Raw genomic sequence first — 18,204 nt, 5'->3', positions numbered from 1 at the left:
TACCTACACCATATCATAGAGTAAGTGCATTACGAGACATGCCATTTACCTGATCTGATGATGTTTGATGAGATATACTTTCTTTTGTTGAATAAATTGGGTTAGGGGTAGATTTTGGGGAGTGGTAAAACACATACAGTTAATCTTGCCTTAGTTGAATCTATTTAGACTGACGAAATAGCTTCCACTTGGGGAAATTTTTACTTATGTGGGATTAAAATCAATAGCATAAAAGAGAAGAGGACTTGAAAAGTCCCTCGACTTAGGCAGTTATTTGACTTGTGCGAGGTTGACTGTAATTCCTGTCCATGTAGTGTTTTCAAATGATGTTTTCATATGTGTAACATATCAAATGCTGCAATTACTTTTCTCTTTTTTTTTGTGGGGGGCGGGGCAGACATGCCTAAGACCACTCTGATCCGATGTCTGTGCTCGTTTTCGGGTGATGCCCACAACTGTCACCACGAGGAGCTCCTCAGCCTCATCAAGAGCAAGAACATCACCCTCATCGACGTCAGGCGGGAGGAGGAGCTGCAAGAGACGGGAATGATGCATGGTGCCTTGAACATCCCCTGTGAGTAAATTGCCATGGCAACCAGACATCCTGGTATACCTTGGAAGTGATATGTCACTTTAGTTCAATTACTTTATTTTCATCAAACAAAAGGCTATACATATCACGAAATATATAAACTTGAATTTAAAGTAAAGAAGCACAAGTTATAAATTGTATAATACAAAATATATGTGTGAATCAATGTATAGTATGAGAGAAGCGATGCGTACTTTGCAAGAATTACATGAAGAAGTAAAACTAATGATAGAAAATAGTAATCAACTGAATATAAAACTATAGACAAATAAATGGAGGATGATCTACACTGTAGGTGTCTTTATTAAATTGAAAATATAGTGAGAAACACAAGGCCTACTCACAAAAAAATAATAATACAATATAATAACATACCAAATTTCAACTGCAGTAACTCTGTTTTAGTGAGTTATATAGCAAAAATGGTTTTAAAAATTTCTTCCATTGAGTAGATTACATTCCTGTGTGTGCACAAGTATGCCTGGAATTTGAAGGATCTCAGCAAGCTGATGGCATGATATTCTGTCTTGCCATCTTTCAACATATTAACATTGAGATGAATTATGTGATATCAGATATGATTTGTCTTTCAAACTAGCTCCTCCCCATATGAACCAAGAGGAAAAGAATACTGGTTGTTACTTAGAATTCATAAGAAACACAGTGTAATCAGGTGTTTCAGTGGAACTCAATATGAAGAGATCTGATATATCAAAATTCCTGATAAAACAAACTAATTTCTCAGGTCCTAATGAATTCATTTCCTTTGTTTTTTATTGTTTATTGACTACTGATGTAACAAAATATCAGACATATAAAGAACAAATTGTCTTGGTGCTATGGATCCCATTATACTGAGTTTCCACTTTACAGTGTTCTCTGACTTACACTCACAGTGGATGAGCTAAAACAGGCATTTGAGCTGCCGGAGGACAAATTTGAGCAGCGCTACGGGAAACCGAGACCCAAGGATGATGGTGCCAGCATCGTCTTCAGCTGTCGTAGTGGGAGACGAAGCCTGACAGCCATAGAGATTGCCAGGGAGAAAGGCTTTTCCAAGTAAGTCTTGTCAGCTCTTCGATAGCAACATTTTTTTGTGTGTGTGTGAGATAATGAGACACGTCTTAGGAAATATAAACAGGCGTACAATTCTAAGAGTAATTCAAAGTTCATTTGATGAAAATGGGTTTAGAAATAGGTGAGATATCCAAAAACAAAGAGGTCCTTATATTAGGTGGGACCCACCTTTTTTTCAGAACTACTTTGTTTTACTTTGTTTTTGGATATCTTAGCCATCTTAAAACCAATTTTCATCACACATGAATTCCTCTTAGAATTGTATGCTCTTTAAAAATTTGTATGTGGTTTCTATCTCAACCAAAACTATACCATCTCTTTAACCAGTTTCAAAATTATTTCTTTGGCTATTTAATTGTCATACAAAGTCTGATATCTAGAACTCCTGTCTTCCATCTCTGATGTTATCAGACTTTGTGATTGGTATGAGAGGATTGAGTCTCAATTTCAAGACTAGCATTTAACAATATCACAGCATTCTAGTGCCTGCATGCTGGAATATAATTCTTGTTGCCATGCTGTTCTTTTGTTTTGTATTACAGACTAATGAAATGAAAACAATAGATTGATCTGCAAAAATTATTGGCAAAATCAGATCATCAAGAGAGGTATAGTTGTTGACTTATGATAGATTTATATGCTGTGACATATACGATATGAGGTGACTCCTCATCTCTCCATTCCCCTTTGCCACTCTTTGTTTCACTTCCAAGCAATACGGTCAATTGCACAGCAAAGGCGTTAGATACACCATTCAATATTTCACTGCCAGGCAGAAAGGTTCAATCATAGAATGTGGCAGAAGCCTTGGGCACTTCTCTCAACATTTCTCTGTCCTCATCTGTGATATAAACCGACGCACATCTTTCATCTTGTCTTCTCCGCCCCATCTCTCTTTGGCCATTCCCAAATAACCCTGATGTAGAGACTAACATTCCACACAGCCTTTCCCTTTCTGTCTATGTGTCTGTATGTCTATCTGTATACCCCCCCCCCCCCCCCCCCACACTCCTCTTTTCCTTCTTTCTTGTCTTGCTGTTTATGCTGCCCTCTGTTGATGAATTTCATATATCTTTTTCTGTGTCTGTTTTGTCGTTTCCATGGATACAGGGCCAGGCATTATCCTGGAGGTTGGATCGGCTGGCATGCGAAGAGCAAGTTGTAATTGAGCCTTTTAACCACCAAACCATTCCTGGCATCAATATCATTTTACTCCATGGATCATGACATCAAAAAAGAATCTTTACACATAAACAGGTCATAAAGGTCATAGCTTTTTTATTTTTGTCTCTGCATTGCAGTGCAATTATGTCTAAAAATTAGAATTCATAGCAGAGCAGCATGTGCCAAATCAGGAAAAAAAAGCATTTTTGATTAACAATAATTTCTTCCTCTGCATACGCTTTTCGTGACTATGATCTTATCTACAACCCTTCAAATCATCAAGTTGGTGGAGGTATTGGCAGTTAGCCCTAAGTGTGCCCAGCAATTCTTCAGCCACTGCCAAGATGTAAATCCCACAATGTTAGATATATATACTCGAAGACTTGAGTTGTATTAGAGTACAGTACTCGGTTCCAACAAAGGATTTTTTGCTGGCGAATACAGGCAAATCCTGTTGTAACGAAGTCTTCGGGACCAGCAGTTTTCTATCATTATATTGAAATTTTCTTATATCTGAACAAATAACAGGTACGCTATAGAGATATCTAACTGATCATTTTTGGGCCATGAATTCTACTTCATTGTATCCAGAATTTTGTCATAACCATGTTCTTATAAGAGGAATGCAGTGTACTTAACTTTCATATAGTGTGGAATTAATACCGCTTACAACACATTCCACCAAGATCTGTATCCGTAGACAGTGACTATGTTTAGATTGCAAGAAAATGCATGCATACTGTAGCACTCTGGAGTTGAAGGCACATAGACCCGGTGGCTGCGGGGGCGCTGTTGGATGATACTGCCAATCACCATTGGCATGATACGAAGATTGCCGAATTTGAGCTGTCATCAGGAGTAAAGCGCGTAGGTGTTGCTAGGTAGCGTTGCCTTCGTTGTCTTCTGCACGTCACACAGTCTGTAGTGATGCCAGGGTGTGCGCTTCGTAGTATGATGTCACAGAAGAAGTTTGCTAAAATGTCATCATCAGCCGAATCATGAACCAAACTGTGATCAGACCACTGACTACAGTGGATCGGACTTCTTCGGACTCGTGGAAATGGGTCACAGCGTAAGCACTACAGGGAGTCAATAGCGTAGGTCTCTGTAGGAAACTTGCGCCGTGCGCCCACGCACACATTCAACTATACCACCGGGTCTATGTGCCATTAACTCTAGACTAGATCATGGGACTTCATAGGAGGTGGGTAAACATAAACATGGCACAGTGAGGGTCAATGACCTTGTAAACATGATCATGAAATGTAAGCCATGCTTCTCTTTTTTTCCTAGCCACTCTGTATCATTTATGTGTGTTATTATGACGTCAGCTGATGAATTTTATGAGTTACATGCCAAAGAAGTACTATTTCTCTGCACAAATCACTCCACTGGTTGTATGGTCATAGTGTAACAAGTATGGCGCAGGTGCTAAAGTGGGGACATAATTAACCAAATCAAGTACTGTGAAAACTGATCATATTGTGTTTGTGTGTGTGTTTTCATGTGGAATATAAATCTTCATATATTGTATGTAATTTGAGTAATGTCTGAATGTTGGACTCTAAATAAGAAGTGCCTTTGTCAGCTGAAGAATTTAGTTTATTCATGATAGATTTTAACAGCCGTCCTTCTTTGGTGTGACACATCCCAATTGAAAGGAATTGTGGAAATATCTAGAGGGATTATGAAGAACCTCCAACTGAAGTAACAAATGATGTGCATTGATATAGGACCTTAACGTCTTGTCTTTGCCAAACAGTAAGAACTCCCAAATGTTTCAGTTTAAACACATGCTCAGTCAGGCTGTCAAATAAAAGTACCGGTACTCTTACTAATTCCTATCCTATATTTGTTTTCTTTGTGCTCAAAGTGTTTCCGTATAAAGAATGAATGCTAATGTCTTCTATTTTGGGTATTTCAGATATTATAGTTTCCTAATTCAGAGACATACATGGGATGTTCTCACTGGATGACACTTTTTCTGTTTTAATGATAATTTGGTTTATATGTCTTAGTTGAAATTGTGTAAAAAATTGCCTTGGATCGGTAATTGTAAGCTATGGAAACAATGCCAGTGTAGCTTTGAATTTTCTCAACAAGCAGTAATTGATTAATGTACAAAACCTTCATAGAGACCCTGTATTGTGCTCTCCGAGCTGCTAACACCAATATGAGTTTGTGGGACAGCGTAAATTTTCAGTAAGAGATTTTATATGTATTTTTTAACATGTGTACATGTCATCTACTAATTTCTTTCAGAACTTAATTTTTGTTTGCCAGTTTGTCTAAGTCCTGCCTTCTCATTTTACATTCTGTAATGTTTACAAAACAAAATATCTAAGAGAAGTAAAGAGAACAGCATATTTGATGGTTTACAAAAAAAAGTGACTTTTAACTTTGAGATTGTCCCTTGTCTCCCCCCCCCCCCAAATAAAAAATTATATGTTTATCAAGATATATGCGTACATGACGTACTCATGTCTACTGAATAGAGAGCGATGAATTCAGTATGTGAATTATATTGAGTTGTGTAACAGATTACATTTACCATCAAATTATATATATCAGAACATTGAATTGCATTCTAATGTCATTTCTTCAAATGCAGTTCCAATGTATGTTTATTATGTCTCTTGCAGTATGTTGTGTGATAATCCTGAGATACAGTGGACTCCCATTATAACGAAGTCCTCATCGCAGGACCGGCAGTTTTCTTTCGGTATATCGAAATTTCGTTACAACCCAACAAATTAACAACAAAAAACATAGAACTAGTATTATTGCGGCCTGAACTTTCACTTCGTTGTACCTGGAATTTTGTTATAATCATGTTCGTTATAACAGGAATGCACTGTATCACTCAAAAACGTCACTGGATTCATGTACACAGATATACATGTATTACACGTAATCTAATATTACCCACCCTGCCTCGAATATTCAGCCATCATCTTTTCTTTTCTTTTTTAAGCACTAGCTATCTGTACTTGCAGTATCTTTCCATATGTTGCAGGTCCCACATTGTCACAAAATCATATCATGAAAAAGAGATAAAAGAATTTTAAAAAAATGATGATACGCTAGCTGCTCTACACGACTGTACCAGCATTTGCTCAAAGAAAGAGCTGATTCACTGGGAAATGACATGTGTGCACAATGCTATCATTATTAATGACTGCCATGATACAAGTACATCATGGGAGGTGGGTGCAAAGGTTATTATCTCAACCTAAAAGTAATAAATGGGAGTAGGGCATCATGACGACGAGGGAAAATATACTAACTGGAGAATAATACATGCTAAACTAAATTAACAAATCCCACCCTACCCCACCCCTATTTTTCCCAGCAGTACATAATTATGTATTTGCATTACACCTGCAAACTGTTTGTACATACAGTCCTGGCAACTAGCCAATATCAATTACACATGTACGCATTTGAGTGTTGCAGTTATGAGATGTATAACTGCAATTTCTCCCATACATTTTTCTTTTCTTTTCTTTTTCTTCTGTTTAAAGGAAAGGGAAGCTTTCTTTCAAATCAATACCAGTACATGTATACAGTACAAAAGAGAATCCATTATTTTCGAATATCACATATACATTAAACAAAATGAGAATTACATCCTGTGAAACCATCAAGCCTCTCTCCCACACAACCAAATTCACTTTATTGTCACATGCACACGCACGCACACACACACACACACACACACACACACACACACACACACACACACACACACACACATACATGTATAATGTATTAGTAAACTTTGCCCCTTTTCTTTTTCTGTTTAACCTTCATTCAGTTTTAATGGAGTTTTTGAGTGAAGGAAGAAACATCAAACTGACTGATTAATATGTGATATTTGCTTACACCACCAAAGCGGGATTTCTGGCAAACAAAACCACGATTGGAATACAGCCGAAATTTGCTAAATAATGAAACCTGTAAAAGTCACTATAGGGGAAAACTCGATATAAAGAGATCTTATATAACAAAAATACCTGCTATAACAAACTAATTTCTCCAGTCCCAATTGATTTATTTCCTTTGTTTTGTATTGTTTATTGACTATACTGATATAACAAAATATCTGATATAACGAACAATTGTTTTGGTCCCAGGGATCTCGTTATACTGAGTTTCCACTGAACATCATGAGGATCGTAACTTTCAAACAATCACGATGCTTATGTGTACAAACACAGATTATAATAAGGTCTTAGTTACACAGGGTAGCCTCTTCAGTGTTGCCACTGCTCTACCAGAGGGCCCTGCTATTATCATTACCCTAGCGTTGCCAGGTACCCATTTATACACCTGGGTCGAGAGGGACACAGTGGGTAAAAACATCTTGTCCAAGGACGTAAGCACTGGGCGGGATTCGAACTCGGGTCCTCCGATCGGAAGTCGGGAGTCTTATCCACTATGCCACAGTGCCCCCACTAATTACCCATGATAATGACTGATATTTCTGAAGAAAGAAAAAAAAAGGATCAAACAAATCTTCCTCAGAACATCATAAACGGAACACAATGATATATAAAAGTCTACTTCGTGCATAAAAATTCGTCGTATTTCTTTTTTTTTTTAAGTCCAGAATAACAATCATTTCTTATTCTCTCTACTCTCATACATTGACTATGTACCGCCAAATGATTTTCTCGAATCTCAGATACACAACTGCATGCATCCATGCATGCAATTTTATGATTATCGGGGACAACACTGGTTTCAATCGATTTTTTTTTCCCACCAGTATCTTGTCTAACAACTCAAACTCATGTTCGTACATTATTGAGCACATACGTCTAAATATGTTACGTGCAGTTAACTATTGGGAATTCCAAGCTTCTTCTCTTTTCCGTTTGCGTGTTCCGTTTGTATACAATTCAGCCTTATTCTCGGGGGGGGGGGGGGGAATAGGTCAGCTTTGACATACCTTTTCAGGACAGGAGAATTCTGAAGGTTTTCCCATACATTTTCTTTTCCCCCCTCTCATTGTTATTGTTCATTCTGTTATTTTTGGAGGGGCGTACAGAGCGGAACACGCTAAGTTCTGGTTCTGGGTCCTGTTTTTCCTTCTTCGTTCTTTTCCTTTTTCCTTTTTTTGTTTTTTTTGTTTTGTTTTGTTTTTTTTTTTTTTTGGGGGGGGGAGCTGGCGTGTCCACAAAAAATACCTGTAGTTTATGTAAGCACCCCGTTAGCATACGCACGCACACACACACACACACACACACACACTTTTTTTGTTTTCAGTGATCTTTTTATTAATTCCATTTCCTTTGAGAATATAACAATTCAAAAAAAAAATTACACACATTCTACATAACATCTGTCATAAATCATGTAGATATTCCTACAGTTATGAGACATAATCCATAATCCATAAAACAAGAATAATCATTCAATTCATTTTAAGGCAGATATCAAACAGAAGAGAGGAAATTGAATGAATTATCCGATCATTCCTTTTTAACTACAAAACAAACAAGCAGAATTCATATATGCAATTGTGAGCAATTTAGCCAAACACTAAAAAAACAGGAAATGAAATTTCTATTATATCAAAAGAACGATGACAACAACAACAACATAAACCACCCTCATTCCACCTTTCCACCATACCCAACCCTCAACTACTCATAACTTTAAAACTTTAAAACTTTAAACCCCCCCCCCCATAAAAAAAAAAAACAAAAAAACGTCCTTCTCATCTCTAAACCACCTCCCCACCCTCTACACCACATCCACCTCCTTACCCGAGACAGACACACTCCCTCTCATCCACCTCTCATCTCATCCACCTTTCATCCACCCACCCATTTACACACCCACCCTGCACACACATCCGCTTAACACACACACACACACACACACACACACACACACACACACACATCCACTTAAACACACTTCCACACCCCCTGCACACACATTCACTCACCACAACACACAGTTATTTCTGCTCGCATTCAGAACATAATAATTATGCTAATTATGCTTAGGATATATGCTGCATACACACAATACATGCATGCACATACACATAATCATACACACAATATACATATCCACATACCTGCATATATATTTTATATACACAATACTTATCTCTGAACTCAAAAATATCTAAAGAAAAGAAGTCAGTAATCAAACACACACAAAAGGGGAGAAGTACGGGTGCATAAATAAACTAATCCTTTACAAATTTTTTAAACATTCCCATTTCAGCAAATGCAAACCCGGTTTATTTCTTCTTATGGCAATATCATTCTCTTCCTTTCGACATGTCATTAATGCCTTTTTTAATTCTACCAATGTCGGTGTTATTAACTGTGACCTCGCTTTATATAACATATGTTTAACTATAAGAATAAGAGTGTTGTACAGTTTGATTCTGTGAGAAGTTCCTTCTAAACCAATATGTATATCCCTCCAAGCTAAATTACGTAACTCTTCTAACTGAAAGTACTCAATGAAATCATGCCATAAAGATTTAACTTTTTCACAGTTCCAAAATAAATGCGAGTAAGTTTCAGAGCTTTTTCCACGAAAGGAACATAAATTATCAGCCACAAAACCAAATTTTAGGAGCTGTTCCTTAGTATAAAATCGCCCCGTGTAATAACTTATATTGAAATTCTCTTAAGTCTCCAATTAGAGTTGAACTTCTGGGCCTTATAAAAATATCTCTCATACTTTTATCAGCGAAAACAAATTTTTGGTGTCCATCTCTAATTTCTAAACAGTAAGACTGCTTTAAAAGAGACACGAAATGTGAATAAATCTTCCTGGATTGTATCTTTTTTAAATCTGTAATTTGGCCAAAAAACTTTAAAGGTATATTAAAATCACTGACATCTACTTCATACCAATTGCATAAAATTCCATCATATTTCCCACTTTTCAAAATGGACTCACAAAAACTCCATACATAAGCAATATTTTCACTTTGTAAACCTAAACTTTGAAAATAACTAATTGATCTTATGGATTGTTTATCAAATAATTGTTCTAAGTGATAAACCTTCCGCTCATATAAATCTGCATTAAATATCATTTTCCCTCTCAATAAAAAATCTTTATTATTAAATATAATTGGATTAATTTTCCCTTCTTCAAAACTTCTGCAGTTATATAAGTCTTCCCAGGCAGCTAACATTTCTAAATAAAACGATGGTGCCTTAAGTGAAAGTTTTTTAGTCTCATAATTGCAAAGAAATAAAATTCTACCTCCTACAGCTTTAAAACTGTGATCAAAGTATACTTTCCAACTCATATTTCGTTCTCCATACAAAAGTCTTTTTACCCACATCACTCTCTGAGTTTTCACAAACAATTCAAAATTCATCATTCTCAATCCACCATCCTTGTAATCCTGATACATAATGGCTCGTTTGACGCGATCCTTGCCCTTCCACACAAAATCAAAGCAACTTTTTTGAATTTCATCAAATAACCATTTTGGAACAACAGAGGATGACGCCACATAAATCAATTTAGATAAAGCATAAGTTTTAAGTAAGTGAATTTTCCCCATGATGGTGAGATCTCTTTGCTTCCACCAACCTAAAAGTCTTTTAATTTTACTTAATATTTCTTTATAATTAACTTCCTCCATTCTCTTCCTTTCTAAAGCAAATGTAATCCCTAAAATCTTAATTTCTGTAACTATACTTCCAAACTGAAATTGTGCTACATTCTCTTCATCCTTACCAATAATCAAAACCTTCGTTTTATCCATATTAACCCTTAAACCACTGACTTCCGAAAAAATCTGAAATAAGTTTTGTAGTAACCTAACTGACTCTTTATCTCTTATAAAAATTGTCATATCATCGGCATACAGTATCTGCTTTACTTCAAAATCACCAAGATCAATCCCTCTCAAAGTAGTCTCATTCCTCAAAGCATGTGCCAAAATTTCAATAACTACTAAAAATAAATAAGGTGATAATGGGTCACCCTGACGCACACCCCGTTCTATTCTAAAATAACCGGTTGAAAACCCCTCATTCATGTCTTTATCCAAGAACAAAAAGAAGGGCCAAATCCAAAACTTTTCAAAACGGTTAATAAAAACGAATGAGATACCGAGTCAAAGGCCTTCTCAAAATCAACAGCTATTAAATAACAACCTATATTATATGACAGACAGTGAAAAATCATATCATCTATTAATCGAATTGCTTCCCCAATATTTCTGTTTTCCATGTATCCCACTTGATCCATGTGTATTATCTCACTCAAAACTTGTTTCATTCTCTTCGCCAAAACCTTTGAAAGAATTTTATAATCCACATTCAAAAGTGTAATCGGTCTATAATTCTTAATATAAAGAGGATCTTTACCATCTTTTTCTATTAATGTAATGGTCCCTTGCTTCTGTGATATTGATAAATTACCCCTATCATGCGCTTCATTCAATACTTCAACTAAATGCCTGCCTAAATATGGCCAAAAAATGATATAAAATTCCACCGAAAGCCCATCATTACCTGGAGCTTTATTATTTTTCATTTCTTTTAAAACTTCATAACATTCATCTATAGTAATCTTTCCTTCACAAAATTGTTGACTTTCCTCACTTAACTTTGGAATACTTTTGAAAAAAAAAAAACTTTCATTTAAAACCTCTTTTACTGCACCCCTCTTCTTTGAATATAATGTTTCATAAAAATTTCGAATTAACTTCAAAATTTCATTTCTATCTTTTATAACAGAATTATCTTCACTATATAATTCATATATTATAGTTTTCTTTTTATTTGATTTTAATAATTGTTCAAAATATTCTTTATTTCTTTCCCCGTTCTCATACCAGGCTGCTCGTGATCTAACTTTAAGTCCTTCCAATGATCTATCATATAATTCACTCAACATTTTTCTTTTCAACATATTGTGTGTTTATTTCTAAAGAAGCAGCAGCAGTTAATAAATCTTGCTCTAAAATTTTTAATTCCTTTTCTAACATTTCAATATTCATTCGCCTTTCCTTTGCTTTTCCTTTCGAATATTTTCTTGCATATTCACTCATCTTCATTTTTAAAAAATCCCAAAAAACTAATTTATCATTAAATGCATCTTCCCAACGTTTTCATAATACTTTCTATTTCCGTTATCATTCCTTCTACAAATTCTTTATCATTACACAAACTGTTATTAAATTTCCAATACGATTTGCCCCTACAGTTATAACTTTCCGGAACAAGTTGTAATTCTAATCTAATACCGGAATGATCAGGAGTAACAGATGTCATAATTTCACAATTTCTTACTAATCGCACCATGTGGTCTGATATGAACCAATAGTCTAAACGAGTTTGTACTAAAGGGTTTAACTGTTTGAAAGTAAATTGCTTACTGTCCGGGTTTCTTTTCCTCCATATATCTAATAAACTATATTTCTTAAGAAAAAAATTCAAATTCTCTATAAATTTACTCTTTGAAGGTGTTTTAGGCCCTATATAATCCAAAGTTTCATTCAAAATTGCATTAAAATCTCCTCCTAGAATAAGAGAACATTCACAAGGACAGAAATCTGATATAAGTGCATCTATTTTTCCTAGAAATTCCGTTTGTTCCCATGTTTTATCTCTTGTTGGAAAGTAAACATTACCTACTAACAACTGAGAGTCAAAAATGTTTCCTTTTAAAAAAATATAACGACCTATATCATCAACTTTTATTTGATCAACTTTGATATTACCACCAGAAGCTATTAAAATTAGAACACCTCTGCTGTGACTTGAGCCGTGACTAAAAAACATTTCACCACACACGTGGCGGATCCAGGCGGGGGCCCACCGGGTGTGCGCCCCCTTTATTTTTTTTTTATTTTTTTATTTTGGTTAAAACAGAAGAAATTAAAAGAAAAAATAGGGAGTGCGTCCCTCCCCTTTAATTTTGTAAAGGCGCCCCCTCTTTACGAAATGCCTGGATCCGCCCCTGCACACACACACACACGAACACACACACACACACACACACACACACACACACACTCAAACACAAACAAACTTGCACATAACATGGAAGTGCCTTGTACGAATGTTCTGCACTGATACTGATGTACTCTCCTGCTATATAATAAAACATCTGTCATAACACCTCTGTCGTGTTTGCTGGTCCAGTGTAGCGGATAAAGTTCATGTGAGCCTCGTGAGAAATAGATTTATGTAGACCTTGGGGTTGGATGATAACTGTTTGTATTTATAGGTAAACGGCCACCACTCCAGACAAATTTTTAATGATTATTACATACAGGTGTATATTTGAATAATAATAGCTCCATGCTTGGTCATTAACCCTGACATTTTACACTCAGCAAAAAAAGAAAGTAAACACTTTTTCAAGTGTATATTTCTCATAGAAATTTTGAAATATTAATGTATTATATACTATATGATAGGTGATCTAATTGGCTATCAACTTGGTAAGTCAATGAAAAGGGAAACTTTTACGCATGAGTGAACATTTGATTTTCTAAGGCACAAAAGTAAAAATTTCAAATATGAACAAGTTGTCATTCATACGTAAAGGGCTCACACCCATAAATATTTCCCCATATAGGGATGTGTGTTAAAAATCAAATTTCAAAAAATTCTGTAAAATAGCTGGGAGAAATGAGGTGCTTCAGCTTCACTAACCTGGATAAGTTAGATATACCCTTTCATCCATCAAATTTTCAGGGTGGATTCTTCAGTTCAAATTCTGTCCAGGGGTCCGCAAAGCCAGACTACGAGTTCTTGTCACTCAAAAAATCACCCATTTTCCGTACACGTACCCAATGAAATATAGTCCCCTCAAATTCCACCAGAAAAGCTTTCATCTTCCAACCAAAATGCAATTTGTAGAGGAATTCATACTCAATATCTACAGCTATTCAGTTTTTTGCCAAACTACATCATTGATTTTTAATTAACTTTTTTCTTCATTTATTTTGGTATCTTTGGTACGAATTTGTGAAGGGGTCTGGGACATTCCATTGTATTTACGGGTGTGAGCCCTATATGCTCTTCCATGTAACAATAGAAACGAAAGACAAATTTAACACAATAAAAAACATGAATTCAGTGGCAAAAATATACCTTATGATCTCTGTAATAATTATCTTTGAAGCTCAAAAGATCAATAAAGCCTAGAAATTATGGAGGAAAGTGAAGACTTTTCTGTAAAATCCAAATTCAAATGAAATAAGAGAACAAGCAATATTAACAAAAATGGTGTAGGATTTTGAATATATTGCTCAAATTAGGAAAATTGTAAATTATATTTGGTTCTTGAATTTGTCCCATGAATTCTTAAATTGATTAAGTGAATCAATGACATCGAGATATTCTGCTCATTTAATCATATTTGTGCCCTTACTTCCTATGTCATTTGAAGTTTGAGTTGACAGAAATACATATTCCCCTTCCCCCCCCCCCCCAAGTTTCCCATGATGCGCACTTTTATTTCGTTTGAGGTTAAAACGAGATAGAGAGAACGAAAACTTATTTTTACTATTTCATTAATTTCTCTCATTGCGTTAAACTGGTCTTTTGTTATCATTGTTATCTTTAAGGGCATTTGCAAATGAAAGACAATATGTCAATTTTTGCCATTTTTACTTTTGTGCCTTGGAGGGCAAATACAAATGTGTTCACTCATGCGTAAAGTTTTCCTTTATATTGACCTACTACACTGCAAAAAATGCGGTGTTAAAAGTGTAACACCAACCGGGTGTCAAACTGTGGGTGTTAAATTTGGTGTTAAATTGACACAATTTGACACCCTTCGGTGTTAATTTAACACCAACATTCTCTCATTCATTGGGTGTTAGATTCTCGGTGTTAAAATGACACCCAAGTGGTGTTATAGTTTTGTCATGAAAAGGGGGTTTTCACTAATAACACCGTATCGGTGTTAGTTGTCCACCAGAGAAGTCACGTGTTCGCAGTCCGATGATCTCATTGGTTACACATGCCAATGCCTGAAATTTGTTGCTGTGGCGCGGAGTCGTCAACGTCTGTCATCGCGATAGTCAGGTTTTCGATGTCGTCTGGGGCTAAAAATGACATTGAATCTATGATGGTGACTTTGCTAAGTCTGTCAGCGGGGATAAGTATCTTTTAAGGTAATTATTTCCTGTACCAGTTATTTTCTATCATAAACGATGTGCATGATTTTCACGGATTTCATCGCATATTATAGACAACTTTGTCTTTGCACGCACGTAATACAATGTACTATAGTATACTATGTAGCGCAGCATACTAAGTACATGTAGCCTATAGTGTTTGCCATACATAATGGGCCATAACACCAACGCGCTGCATGCGGTGCATTGAGTCCGAATTTCGCTGAGGGTTCCTTTGTCCAATAATTGCATTTTAAAAATATCATCAAATTTTAAATATAAAAGGTTCCGTGGCATTTTGTATTGTTATTGATGTAGTTTTCTTACCTCTATCTGAGGCTCTGGTGCGAATCTTTGTTAGCGCGCAAATCATTACCCGCTACTGACGTGCACGAAGACGAAGTTCGAACAATGTTTGTGTGTACATGTTCGTAGGTTTGTACGGTATGTTCGTAGGTATACTGGTAGGCCCCTAGGCCTACTATATTTTTTGTAGGGCCTACTGTAACTGTTCTAGGTCCAAACTGTTAGGTTTCAATTAGTACTAGGTACTAGTAGCAAATATCGCTCTAAAAAGAGCGTAAATACCCGATTAAAGGGGCTGGGTGGGGGGTTCTCCCGACCCGATTTTTGTTTATCACAACAGGTTACGTGATGTTTTCAGTACACTACAGTGTACACGTAGGAACGTAGGGGCCTATATAGGACGCTAGTGTTTGCGCGTGGATCTTACGTTAGAATCTACTAACTAGTTTTTAATATGAGTACTACTATTTATGAGTTTGCTAACCGCTTACAAATTTACATTATATAAGAATATGCTCTTATAAAATTGATGACGTCACATGCATGTAAAACCGGTATTTCCACCGAGTCCATGTTAAGACTCTAGACTCTAGATCTAATTGTAAGGTGCGAGTTCAAGGGCAGCGAGAAACAGAATCACAGCCCATATTAATAACTGGCAGTTGTTCTCTGTCTGAGAACTGATCCTAAATTTCACAAATGAGTCAAAATGGAATACTTACATGTATCATCGCTTTTTTCATGATTCAGGTGAGGGAATATACGTCTACTTTGATGGTAGTATTTGTTGAAATAATCTCTTGACAAAAAAAAAATCCCTTCTGGAATATGCCTCTTCCCCATATAAATTGCCACACTTAATGATATTGGCAATAGTGCACTTGAGAATCTTGAAAATGACAGAATTGCAAAAAGAACTTTTATTATCTATCTAAAAAACCTTGAAAATGAGAGTAGATCAATTGCAAAATGGCATTTGATTTTTCCATTTCTCCTCAAATAATATTTGCATAAATGTACACTGCATAAAGATGATGAATACCTGGAAGCAGGATATTATTGCCCCCCCCCCCCCCCCCCCCCCCCCCCCGGTGGCTAATTAAAACGAACTTGAAATTATGAGCATATCTCAAGTAGGTATATATGATAGAATCACCGACTGAATTAATCTGAAGCCACCTGAACAAAACCCTTTGTTTTCTGCAGTTCTGATCAAATCTTTCATGCACACAAGATAAATCTGTTTCATGCACTTGTATACAGTAAATACACTAGTGCAGTTATGTGGATGTTCAGTACTTTGAATCCTAAGCCAGTGCATCACACCTTGCGCACCAGTTTGACAGTTTGTGGACTTGTAGCCACTTGATAATTATGTATGTTCATGGTCCTTACACTTGCAGGTTGAACAGTACTTCTCACTCCTTCTCCCAGGCAACGATGCCAAGCTTTTTTGAGCAGTGGCCAGTTTTTGGTGGAAGGTCTTGTCAAGCTAGCAAGAGGAAAGCCTTCACAGTCAAGCTGTTGAGATTGCTGGGAGAACACATGCGGAAAACTGATGTGGATTCATGAGACTTGGAGCAATCATCAAATAGTGTACCACCAGACCTGGTAGCAGTCAGGGTATGCCCAATACTATAGGCTTTGAAAGCCCCTTTTTTTGTGTTCTAGATGTCTATCCATCCAATATCGTTTCTTGTGTATCATGCCGCAAGTTGAAAACAATCATCTGTGAATGAAACTTGGTAAGGCTATGTAAATCCAGGGGGGCGTTCCACAAAACTTGTCATTGGTGACAACTGTTATAAGTAGCTGAAATCTTTGCATCTGACAATACATTTTATCAAACGTTTCCCTGGAGTCGATAAGGGTCATGAGGTCAATAATCAAGGGTCAGGAGCCCTTCATTATGAAAAAAAAAAATGCAGGAAATATCTTGTGACTTTGATTTTTCAAAGGCAGATGAATGGATTTCACCAAACTCAATTGTAATATAAAAGTTCACAGTCACAAATCAATATGTAATGTAATTTTGTTATTTTGGAGATGCTGATGAAATAAAGAAGAGGTTTTTTTTCTTGTTTTTTTTTAAAGAAGTCACACAACAACCCATGGGTTCATCCTACATGAAGGATCATATTTTTTACTTAATGCTCCCTGATTATGCAGTGCAATTCACTGATAATTTCTGTTGATACCTGGATACTTTGTTAATGAGTCGTAGAATATATTGTATATAACATGCATTTCTTACAACACAGCATAGAATGTAAGTAACCTGCAAATCCTTCTTGTACTCTATCTGCTTCCACCTGTGAACCAGGGCGCAAGGATTGTGCAAGATTGCTGTGGCTTTGGCTATAGACTACCTTATCCGATTTCAAAAGGTAAGTCTACATGATTATAAGGTTTGTTCATATATGATGCGACAAACCCCCTGACGTTTTTAGTGTTCAGATACGGTGCGCCGAACCTCGTCACTTTCATTATGTTAATGAATGCACATGACTTAAAAAAAAAAATAAGATAAAGATAAACTCATGACATTGTATCTTCACTTACTTTTGAGCTTGATTGCACCATAACTTCTTGCCACTGTGTGGCAAAATATATTCCTCTTGCCTCAGTGTTTTTGTTTTGTTTTGTTGCATTTTGATCTGTTTGTTTGTTTTTTACCATCTCATATCGCATTGATTTGTGCACTAAAATGTTGCCGGAGTTTGACTCATCATATCTGAACAAGCCTTTATGAGTCATTTTGGACAGGCAATTAGAACTCACAGTACTTTGGTATTCTGAAAATGAAATTGATTTTTACGAGTTTAATTGATTTTGCATTTTCTACTTTCTATGATCTGTTTTTGTATTAGAAAAGAAATTAGAGGTCAAGGGAAATTTTCTGGGTTTTTTTGTGTTGTTGGACTATGTA

General features: G+C 36.1%; 1 protein-coding gene across 1 annotated transcript; it reads left to right on the top strand.

Moving 5' to 3' along the window:
* Window positions 1-438: 438 nt before the first annotated feature.
* On the top strand, window positions 439-2,930 carry LOC139734988 (rhodanese domain-containing protein CG4456-like; the record flags this gene model as incomplete). The annotated part of the gene is made up of 3 exons (XM_071645764.1): window positions 439-574; window positions 1,489-1,651; window positions 2,780-2,930. Coding segments are annotated over 3 exons (354 nt in total), but the record flags the coding sequence as incomplete, so codon positions are not given.
* Window positions 2,931-18,204: the final 15,274 nt, after the last annotated feature.

Source organism: Diadema antillarum, unplaced genomic scaffold (genome assembly GCF_040938485.1).
Source record: "Diadema antillarum isolate AM-2024a unplaced genomic scaffold, OU_Dant_1.0 seq00000561_RagTag, whole genome shotgun sequence".
NCBI lineage: Eukaryota > Metazoa > Echinodermata > Echinoidea > Diadematoida > Diadematidae > Diadema > Diadema antillarum.
The sequence above is the reverse complement of the archived record's forward strand: the minus strand, read 5'-3'. Positions and strand labels throughout refer to the sequence as shown.